Raw genomic sequence first — 10,513 nt, 5'->3', positions numbered from 1 at the left:
GGAAGGAAGGAAGGAAGGAAGAAAGAAAGAAAGAAAGAAAGAAAGAAAGAAAGAAAGAAAGAAAGAAAGAAAGAAAGAAAGAGAAAGAAAGAAGGGAGGGAGGGGGGGAGGGAGGGAAGGAAAGAAAAGGAAGGGTAAATTAAATTCTTCCAAGTAATTAACATATGTGAAAGCCAGTCACATAACATTTTAGAACTCAGCAGATGTATCTTTAATAAGTGTCTGATTAAAAGTTCAACAAGTGATTATAGAATAAATGAAGGATAGTTAACACAACAATAAGAAGTGCAAAAAAATCTCAATTAGATAAATCTATCACATGCTAAAAATGTCATCAACTTGACCTAGCTCTACTGTTTGTTGCTAAAAGCCCATTTTGAATCAACCTCAAAGAGTCTTGTTTGACTACCTAGAAAAACATTCTGTATACAACAGACTCATTACATGTTAACTGAATGAATGGTTTCTCTTCCCAAGCAATTGGTTGTGCTGAAAAGGAACATAAAAAGAAATTTTACCTATGCGTAACACAAAACAAAAACTAAGTACTAGCAGCTACACTCACATAGAACAAGAAAAGAAAGGGAGAAGAGTCTCAAAAGTTTTAAGTGTATCTTGAAGCACAAGAAAAACATTGTAATATCTGTCTAGCCATTGCCAAATCTTTATATTTTGTTCTTGAAATAAAAGGGCCTGGGATAGGATTGAAATAAAGGTACACCATGCCTTTCCCCTAAGCTCTAGGCCCTAAGAAAACAAAACGTTTTCAGCAGGGCTTGATTTCAGGCTTCAAAGTTCTGATTTAAATGGTATTTAAACTTAAACAAAAATGAAAGTGTCTCATATAATCAATTTTTGTCCTACTGACTGGATTTATCAAGCAAATGTGGGTAAGTGGGTTTTTTTGCCTAAATTATTTTAATAATCCTTTCATTTTACCCATTGTTATGAGCTGAATTGTGTCCCCCCAAAAATTCATGGGATGAAGTCTTAAACCCAGTATCTCAGAATATGACCTCAGTTTGCACATAGGGTCACTGCAAATAAAATTACGTAAGTTAGAATAAGGTCATACTGGGATAGGGTAGGCCTCTGAAAAGACTGGTGTCCTGAGGAGGGGCGGAAATTTCAGCACAGAAACTGTTTAAAAAAAAAAAGAAAAGAAAAGAAAAAAAAAAACTTTAGGCAAAATTAAATTTATTTGAGCAAGGAACGATTCATAAACTGGGCAGCACTCAGAACTAAAAGAGGTTCAGAGACCTCTGCTGCTGCATTATGGACAGCAAGCTTTTACAGGCTGACGTGAAAATAAGACAAAGAAAATACATTTAATTGGTTGGAGTGGAAAGACCCTAGTTAGAGATCATTGGCAGTTTCTGATAGTTAAAGTCTCTAGTTAAAGGTTAGTTGGCAATTTCTTATCAGTAAAATCTCTAGTTAGAAGTTCACTGGTGGCATCCATTTGGTAAAAGTCTATAGTTTTACTGTTTACATTGGGCTTCAGTTTGCTTATGCAGCAATTTAAAGCACCGGAGCTGCCCCAGCCTAATGACTTTCCCACTCGTTTTTTTTAACAGTACACACACAGAGTGAATGCCATGTAAATATTGGAATTACACTGCCACAAGCCAAGGAACTATACCAGAAACTAGGAGAGAGGCCTGGAATAGGTCTTTCCCTAGTGCCTTTAAAAGAAATATGTCCCTGCTGATACTCTGATTTCAAGAATTGTAGCCTCCAGAACAGCAAGACCATGTTTCTGTTGTTTAAGCCACTCCATTTGTGGTACTTCTGTATAGCAGCTCTAGGAAACTACCATCCATACCTAAGGATTTTCTCAAGTATGATCTTGGGGAGTAAATGATCAACATGAACTGCTTGAACAATGGCTCATATATTCTTATGAGTAATTTGTTTACCCAAATGCCTCAGAAAATTCCATTTTGAATTAAACAGAAGATCCAAGGAAGAGAAAATATTTTCACCGCCTGCTGAAAGTAGTTGCAGCTAGAGAAGGGAACAGATACAAGGACGCTAAAACCAACAGGAAGAAAGGAATATGAACCCAAACAACTCATGTAAGAGGACAATTAATTGAGTGAATTTTATAAAATGAAAAAATGGTTCCATGATTTGTTTGACTAGTAATCTCAAATGTACAGCTTTTCAACAGAGCAGAAGTGGCATCTGAAATGTGACTCAGGCTCATTCTTCTCTTTGACAAATCAAGGAGGTTGGAGTTATCTAGTTGTGTGCTTCTATGATTTTGTATCTTTGGGCTTCTTATAAAAATATTTTTAAAGACTTTTACAGGCCAGACGCAGTGGCTCATGCGGTAATCCCAGCACTTTGGGAGGCTAAGGTGGGCAAATCACTTGAGGCCAGGAGTTTGAGACAAGCCTGACCAACATGGTGAAACTCTGTCTCTACTAAAAATACAAAAAATAGCCTGGTGTGGTGGCAGACGCCTGAACCTGGGAGGTGGAGGGTGCAGTGCCCCAAGGTCTTGCCACTGCACTCCAGCCTGGATGGCAGAGCAACATTCTGTCTCCAAAAAAAAAAAGAGGCTTCCACAGAGCAAATTCAAAATTGATATAATAAGAAAATTATTGGGATGGGGAAGACTGCATTTTACCACCAACTTTTACCACTTCTTTTTTTNCCTCCATAGTCTGAGCACATCAGGTTGACTAAGAAGCAGGGTTCTAAACTTCAAGATGGGATGGAATATGGCAGCAAGTTTGTATCTCATTCTTTAGGTATATAGAGGGAAGAGTTGACTTGACTTCACTACAGTTACTGCTAGAGTTTGATTGATCTGACCCCTCCAAATCTTGTGTTGAAATTGGATCTCCATTGTGGGAGGCGGAGCCTATTGGGAGAATTTGGGTCATGGGGCCAGGTTCCTCATTAATAGATTCATCTCCTCCTTGAGACTGGGGGTAGGTGAGTTCTCACTCTATTAGTTCCCAAGATAACTAGTTGTTAAAAAGAGCCAGATACCTCCCCTTTCTCTCCTGCCATGTGATCCCTGTACATGCCAGCTCCCCTTCACCTTCTGCCATGAGTGGAAGTAGCCTATGACCCTTGCCAGATGCAGATGCCCAATCTTGAACTTTTCCAGACATCAGAATCATGAGCCAAACGAACTTCTTTAAAATTTTTTTTTAACCCAGCCTCAAGTATTCCCTTAGAGCAACACGAATGAACTAAGACAGCACCCCAGGACTCCTGTCTTGGCTGTGACAAGCCAGACTGTCAACACTGAAGGGATACCACTAAGAACGAATCTGGCAGAAATCTACCAAGCTCTCCTCATTCCCATTCTCTGCAAGACAAAGTTCAAAATTCTCAACCTGGGCATTCTAGATCCTTCACAATCTGGCCTATGCTTCCTTTTTAGCACCAGTTTCCTCCACTTACTTTTCTTTTTGCTTCTGCTTTTAACTAGTCACTATTTTCCACATGGGTAGATGTTCCTGAACTTCAATGCCTTTGCTCATAATGCTGCCTCTGTGTGACGTTTCATCCCAGAATCTTTACCCGTTTAAAATCTATACTAAGTATCATGTGTATCTAATTTATTTTATCCCCCTTTGGAATCCTCTTAAAGGTATTTCAAAATACCACCTCCCCGCCCCTCTTCACTGTCTTTTCCTGCGTTTCTGCCCTGGCTCATCCAAAGGGAAGTGTCACTAACCCTTCTTGATTTTTAAGGAAGTGATGGTTACTGCCACTAATGTTCTTCCAGGTGGGTGATTTTCCAGTCCTCTTAATTTTTCCTCCAAAAGAGAAGACATGGTGGCCACAGGAATGCATCTTACAGGCCTCCAGCTATAGGGAGAGTTATTGACCCAGAGACTCAGTCACTGAGCCTTGAAATGCAACACAGTGTTTTCACTGAGACCAAAACTCCTCAGGGCTGCTCTGTGCCAACTTTGGACTGGACCAGGGCTATAAAATTAAAGAGGTGCCAAAAAACTCAATAATTATTATAGATGGTATTTAATCAAAATTAATGCAAAAATCTATAATGAAAAAATATTAAAATTTAAAATAAAGGTTGGTATTACTAATTTTCTTTTTGTTTAAGTTGACACTTGGCTCTGCAAGGATGCCGAGTGCAGCAGGGATGCTGTGGCAAACAATTCCTGGGAGACATAGGACACTGTGTCACCTGACTTTGGCGCAAGGACTGTCAGCTTTGCTGAAACTCCCTTAGATAGCATAGTAGTCTTGTACATTTCCACCCCACCTTCTCTTCTCTATTTCATTCCAAGTCAGACTTGCATAGGGGTCTATTATCTTGACCTTCCCTGATTCTACCCATTTCTGCACAGGCATTTCTTCTAATAAAATTCTAGCACATTTAATCCTCTCTTTGTGTCTCCTTCTTAAAGAACCCAGACTAACACAAAAATAGAAGAATTACTTCTTACCTTAAGGGTAGGATTGAAATAACATTTACTACCCAAGCGGGGCCTGGCAACCTGCCTGTCTGAAGGGGCCAATATTCTCTGTCTTTACTTATCCATATAGAGGGAGACATTTCTGAGTCAGGGTCCAAGCTCTGAGATAAATGTGTGTGTGTTGGGGGTGGGGGGTGGGTAGTGCAGAGACATACAAAACACACATATATGTATGTATGTACATATGTACAGTACATACAAGTTTCAAATGGTAATGTCTTCTTGGAAATTTAAGACTTTTTTTTTTTTTTTGAGAAGGAGTCTCGCTCTGTCCCCCTGGCTGGAGTGCAGTGGCGCGATCTCGGCTCACCGCAAGCTCCGCCTCCCGGGTTCCTGACATTCTCCTGCCTCAGCCTCCCAAGTAGCTGGGACTACAGACTCCCACCACCATGCCCGGCTAATTTTTTGTATTTTTCAGTAGAGACGGGGCTTCACTGTATTAGCCAGGATGGTCTCCATCTCCTGACCTCGTGATCCCCCCGCCTCGGCCTCCCAAAGTGCTGGGATTACAGGCATGAGCCACCGTGCCCGGCTCTTTTACCACTTCTAACATCTAAATGGGAGAACTAAGTTCCTTTAGATTCTGATTATACGTACCAAGGTTATAGCCATTTATTTCTCTCCTCTTTTATCCAGCCAGTTTTGGTACATTCTTCATTTAAATTAATAGGTTGTGATTTATAAAAATATTACATACAATCTTAGCCCTTCAGAAAATTGATCTTCATCTCCTCTCTCAACCTCAGGTTGAAACAGATAGGTCACTTTCTGGGCATCAATTTCCAGACCTTTAAAAATGACATGCTCTACTCTGTAGCCTTCCTTCTCCCCAGATCTCCCTTAGTGACATTGTTTGGGGCAACATCATTAGACTTATTAAAGTTAAAACTGATTCCATCTCCAAATTCCAAAACAAAAATGTTAAGAGATTGTCAGTGATGACATAATAATAACATCAATATTCTATGAAATAATTTAGTGGGAAGAGAGCTGGAAATGTTTTGATTATTTATATCACCATGTTATTCACCAGAATGGAATCTAGCTTTTATCACTGTAGCTTAATAAACCAGGTATGAGCTGAGGAAAGAGTAAATCTGAACAGCCTTTTTATTTTGTTACAGGATTTTAATTACAGGATTTAACTAATTTCATTTTTTTTTCATTATTTTTCTTGGTCTAACACAGTTTTTTCTAAGGTCCACAGCTTATTAATAATCCCTTTCATAAATGTAATGCAACTACCTCTAACACCTCCAAAAACATTCAGAAATGCTCTCCTTGCTCTAGTTAAAAAATGCCATGGGAGTGCCAAGAATAGGAAACATCAACGGGGGTATTTAGCACTAGATTGACAGAACTTGGCTCAGACCTGCATTACAAAAGCAAGTCTTCCAACTGTGGTTTTGCTTCAAGGCTGACTGCGGTTTTGCACTGTGCTGAAGTGCTTTTGGATAATTTTTTTGAAGGAAATTTACAAAATAATGCTGTAAGAACTGTGTTCTTTATAAGAACTCTTAGGTTACCTTCAGACAACAAAAGCCAATAAGAAAGTCAAGATCACCTTTTCAAATCTCATGCTCTGCTGAATCATAATGGGGAACGCAGAGGGAAAGCTGTTTGTCTCCAGGTACTGATTCAGGAGGTAGACCCCGAGGTACACATCTTGCTTGCCAGGCAGGAACACCCCTGGGCAAGAAATCTTAAAAAGAAAGAAAACAACAAACAAGAGAGAGAAAATAGGCTTTCCTTTGTTTTGTTACACGGGGATCTATTTCTTTTAAGCTCCGACAGACACTGACATTTTCCCCATCACCTCATTCCCTCACCTGTACCTCCCAGCGCCAACGTCCTCCCTCCCCTCTGCTCTCCTCACATTGGAAATTCCAGTTCCCTCACAGGTCTCCACCAGGTGTCACAATCGCGCTCTCGCCGGCTCCTCTCCCCGCCCCTCCAGGATGGTAGTGCGGAAGCGGAAGAGGCTGCAGGGCCGGGAAGCCTCCGTTTAGTCTGGCCTGGTCCCGGGGTCCGGGCCGCCATCCGCAATGCCAAGTCCCCGGAGGAGCGTCGAGGGACGGCCGCTGGGCGTCTCCGCTTCGAGCAGCAGCAGCAGCAGCCCCGGCAGCCCAGCCCATGGCGGCGGTGGCGGCGGCAGCAGGTTTGAGTTCCAGTCCCTGCTCAGCAGCCGCGCTACCGGCGTGGACCCCACCTGCGCCCGGCTCCGTGCGTCGGAGAGCCCAGTACACCGCCGCGGCTCCTTCCCCCTGGCCGCGGCGGGCCCCTCCCAGGCGCCCCCGCCTCCGCTGCCCGAGGAGGACCGCATGGACTTGAACCCGTCCTTCCTGGGCATAGCCCTGCGCTCCCTGCTGGCCATCGACCTGTGGCTGTCCAAAAAGCTGGGAGTGTGCGCGGGAGAGAGCTCGTCGTGGGGCAGCGTGCGACCCCTTATGAAGCTGCTGGAGATCTCGGGACATGGCATCCCCTGGCTGCTGGGCACCCTCTACTGCCTGTGCAGGAGCGACAGCTGGGCCGGGCGCGAGGTGCTGATGAACCTGCTCTTCGCCCTGCTGTTGGACCTGCTGCTGGTGGCCTTGATCAAAGGGCTGGTCCGCAGGCGCCGCCCGGCCCACAACCAGATGGACATGTTTGTCACTCTCTCGGTGGACAAGTACTCCTTCCCGTCGGGCCATGCCACAAGGGCCGCCCTGATGTCGAGGTTCATCCTGAACCACCTGGTACTGGCCATTCCACTGAGGGTGCTGGTGGTTCTGTGGGCCTTCGTCTTGGGCCTCTCCAGGGTCATGCTGGGGCGGCACAATGTCACCGACGTGGTTTTTGGCTTTTTTCTGGGCTACATGCAGTACAGTATCGTGGACTATTGCTGGCTCTCACCCCATAATGCTCCGGTCCTCTTTTTACTGTGGAGTCAACGATGACACTATCTCATTGATGATGGCACCAGGAGGTCTGAAGGTTGCCACATTCGATGATGCCAACCTAAACCAGCAGCCATCCCGCTTGTCCCTCTTAGGCATTTCAGGCTTCCTTTGGGATTTCAGGTGTCCCACCATCTTGATGTGCTGCTAGGCTGGAGCACATGCTGGCCATTACTGAACACAGCCATATTAGGGAAAGCAAAAAACCCTCTATTGCATATTTATTCAACAACTGTTTGTGTCTCCAGGACAACTGCAAAGAAACCAAGCTGAGGTGGTTATACTGTTGCTGTTAAAAGTTGGTATCAGTAAGATTTGTGTTTTGCGGTAATCCCTAAATCAACATACCACTTGTAAACTGAACTTTGAGAAAGAAACATGATGTTCATTCTGTAAATATACATGCAGACAGGCCATGTACTAATCCTAGTCCTTTTCCTGAGGTAGATTTTAAACAGTATTTTTAAAGTTCAAGACATAGGTTTTTCTAGTTTATTCCCTGAAGATCTGTTGCCATAGTTGGGAGATTTCTTCTTAATCCTGATTTTCTTGGTAAGCTTTTTTACTTTATTTTCTCTTTATTATCTCTATCCATATTTGTGGATCGTGTAATGGGAAAAGAGATTATAATACTTGTCTTTCTCTCCTCTCCCTCCACCCCTCAAAAGAGCTTTATGTATTTCCCACTACTCCCTGTCTTTTAGCATTCAGAGAAGAAGCCAAAAACTTGCTTAAAGAGGAAACACTTAAAAGGTAGGCATATCTAAGATGCTCATAGAAAAGGAAGAATGGGACATAACCCCATGCTTATTTCTGTTTACAACCTAACATGGCATGAGAGAGGGCAGAGAAACTAAGTTGCTGGGGAGAGTCAGAAGAACTGAAAGTTTGGGAATAGGCTGACCACATATTATGCCAGTGACCAGTATGACAGGAGGGGCCCTGCTGCCAGTCATCTCCACTGAATAAAGAATAATGCTCCTCTATCAGGGTAATAAAATGGGAAAAGAACGTCTTCTCAATGTAAGAACGTAAGCTTTCTCGTATATACCTGTATGCTACAGTTTTTCACATGGAATTCCGTTTTCTGAGGTACAGCACATTTTAGGTAACAGTATTTAACTTGAAATTCATCAGGGGAGTCTGCTGCTGTACCAGGCACAAGGTATAATTCCAAAATTTCTGTTTACATTGATCTTTACATTTAAAGCTGTTCATCCATGGTGCCTCCCCAAATCATAAGACCAAAGACCACCAAACGCAGGGTAGACTCTGCTCATTATTCTTTGACCCAGAAAGACTGGAGAAGGCATGTGCTTTAAATGCTGCTCTACCTGAAAAGAAATCCTTTAAATTACCTATGGAAGTGATGTCCTCAGATAATCTTAATGACTGTTTTGGCATTTATAAATAGAAATTATTATGGACTTTGATCTACCATACTGAGGTTCGGATAGGAACCTGGAGAATGGCTGTGATAAGTAGGTTTTGATTGAGTGAAAGCATGAGCTTGTTCAGAGTGAGGGACACACTGAAAAAGAAACAGCCATGCCTCAAAATCAAATCATTTGCATTCCCACAACATCCTGAACACCGACTACCTCTTCACTTGCTAAAGCAGCTAAACTGTGAAGCTCTAAGTGGGTTGGGTTTGTTGTTTAACCTTAGTGAGATCCTTTGTTTTAACTGCAGCAATATTCAGGCCAGATATTTGGAAGCAAATGATATTTCCTCTTGCAGTGTCCACAAATCTGAATATGGGGGGCATGAAATTAGGCTTACCATCTAGTTCATAATTACAATTTTGGAATTCCCTGTTTTAGTTGCTAGGGCCTGAGTTTTCTGACTTTTAAAGCATAGATCAATTTCACCTGATGTTTTTGAAGCATCCTAAGTACTGTAGAGTAGAAAACTGATTTCTTTGTGAATTGTACACTGAGGAATGCCTTTTAAAAATCAAAATAAAATTAGCCAATAATGGTGAATGAAGTGAGATGAAAACTTGCTTAATTTTTGCCTTGATGAGGAGGGAGACTGATTTATCACTTAGCTTCTCAAGAGTTCCTTCATCTTCCTGCACAATTTTTAGAGCTTAAAACTGGTATAGCACGACTTAATATGGTCTAGCCCTATTTGCTGTCAGCAAAGTGGGACAAATCCAGGAAATTTTGATCACCTTTCACACCCACATGTATGATGAAACCACAGCATTTGCCAATTGTATGGAGGTCAACCAGATTCCGTGACAATTTCCTGTTAGCATTATGCTTGTAATCATAGCCAGGAGAAAAGCCCCTAGAGGAAAGGTGGCATGACATTCTGTTACTAACTACATGGAAGGATTGGAAAATGGAAACTGAAATAAGAGAGAATGATAGACGCCCAAGTAGAAACCATGGAGTCACTCTGCAACAGCACCTCACTTAGGAAAGGTTTGGTAATTACAAAATATTTGTTGATCGATTGATTTCCCTTTTGGAATTAGCAAGCCAGAGCCATCACTAAGGGGAGAATAGCATAGGAAAATAACTGATTGCTTCATAGAGTTGGCAAATAATCAGGAAGTGATGGAGCTTTTTAAAATTATTCCCTGGTTATTTAAAGAAGTTTAAAATCCGTTCACAAATCTTTATCCAGGAGAAGAAAATAAAATTCTACCTGGACTTAATGCAGGGTTGTTTGAAAATAATAAAAAAATTCATGATAAAGATAAGAAACATGTTAACTTTAGAACAGAAAAAAAAAAAAAGGTGGAAACAGGTGGAGCTGAATTAAATGTTAAGAAGTCAGGGAAAACCAATATGGAGAATCTTAAGGACAAAAGTACGATCTGTCCCAGAAGATAATGATGTGTTTGTGGTAAGTGGGGGATGTGGGGGAGGGTTGTTGAAAACCACCTGAGACTATTTAAGAGTCCGACTTGAGGTTAAGGAGAGGGAGTTCATCGATCTCTTAACCGCCCGGATCTGCAGCTCCACCACCACCTCCAGAGGCATCGTTCCCTGCGTGGGCGAAAGGACTGGAATGAAAAGATCCTTTTGTGCCGAGCCTTGGACCAATTTTTCTTAGTTTAGCTCAATCCCTAGGGCAGATGTTCCCAGAAGCTTC

General features: G+C 42.3%; 2 protein-coding genes across 8 annotated transcripts in view; one reads left to right on the top strand and one right to left on the bottom strand.

Annotated features, from left to right (window-relative positions):
• Positions 1–10,513, bottom strand: part of SPATA6L (spermatogenesis associated 6 like) — a 106,883-nt gene that overhangs the window by 83,272 nt on the left and 13,098 nt on the right. For all 7 annotated transcript variants that reach the window (XR_001881386.1, XR_001881383.1, XR_001881381.1 and 4 more), the window contains exons 5-6: positions 10,303–10,407; positions 6,034–6,171 (exon numbers count right to left, since the gene is read on the bottom strand). Coding sequence is in view for 1 of the 7 variants with exons in the window: in XM_017851482.1 (XP_017706971.1) it covers positions 6,034–6,063 (30 nt within the window). In the remaining 6 variants the exon portion in view is untranslated. The remainder of the gene's footprint in view (positions 1–6,033; positions 6,172–10,302; positions 10,408–10,513) is intronic.
• On the top strand, positions 6,427–9,390 carry PLPP6 (phospholipid phosphatase 6). The gene has a single exon (XM_017851484.1). It carries the CDS (start codon positions 6,515–6,517, stop codon positions 7,403–7,405), a length of 891 nt encoding a protein of 296 aa, XP_017706973.1. The 5' UTR covers positions 6,427–6,514; the 3' UTR covers positions 7,406–9,390.

This window comes from Rhinopithecus bieti, unplaced genomic scaffold (assembly GCF_001698545.2).
Source record: "Rhinopithecus bieti isolate Rb0 unplaced genomic scaffold, ASM169854v2 scaffold_32740, whole genome shotgun sequence".
Lineage (NCBI taxonomy): Eukaryota > Metazoa > Chordata > Mammalia > Primates > Cercopithecidae > Rhinopithecus > Rhinopithecus bieti.
The sequence above is the reverse complement of the archived record's forward strand: the minus strand, read 5'-3'. Positions and strand labels throughout refer to the sequence as shown.